The sequence below is a fragment of the Fulmarus glacialis genome, unplaced genomic scaffold, assembly GCF_000690835.1.
Source record: "Fulmarus glacialis isolate BGI_N327 unplaced genomic scaffold, ASM69083v1 scaffold20125, whole genome shotgun sequence".
NCBI lineage: Eukaryota > Metazoa > Chordata > Aves > Procellariiformes > Procellariidae > Fulmarus > Fulmarus glacialis.
The window spans coordinates 1-306 of record NW_009212544.1 but is presented as its reverse complement, the minus strand read 5'-3'; the positions used below and the strand labels follow the sequence as shown (position 1 = coordinate 306).

The following is a 306-nucleotide window of genomic DNA, read 5'->3' as shown; positions in this document are numbered from 1 at the left end:
TCACCCGCTGCCGCCTTCCCATCCTCCGAGTGCATCTGCCCTGGCTTCTCAGCATCCGTCTCCAGCATCTGCCCAGAAGAGAAGATAAAGAAGGATGAAGGCAGAAGCACCCCAAATCTCTCACTGGCCACCTTGCTGGGGAGCCTCTCTGCTCCTAACACCCCAACCACAAGGCCGGCACCAATTTGTACAGCCCTAATGGTGCTCCAGTGGGGTGGGACGGCATCGTCCCCAGGTGGTGGCAGGTTGCCCATCACTCCCATGGGACCCAGTCCTGGTCCTGATCCCTGGAGCACCGGGTTCCCC

At 60.8% G+C, this 306-nt stretch overlaps 1 protein-coding gene across 1 annotated transcript in view; it reads right to left on the bottom strand.

Moving 5' to 3' along the window:
• Window positions 1–68, bottom strand: part of LOC104076900 (regulator of G-protein signaling 3-like) — a 4385-nt gene extending 4317 nt beyond the window's left edge. Inside the window, exon 1 of the mRNA XM_009577925.1 lies at window positions 9–68. Within this exon, the coding sequence (XP_009576220.1) occupies window positions 9–68 (60 nt within the window). The remainder of the gene's footprint in view (window positions 1–8) is intronic.
• Window positions 69–306: the final 238 nt, after the last annotated feature.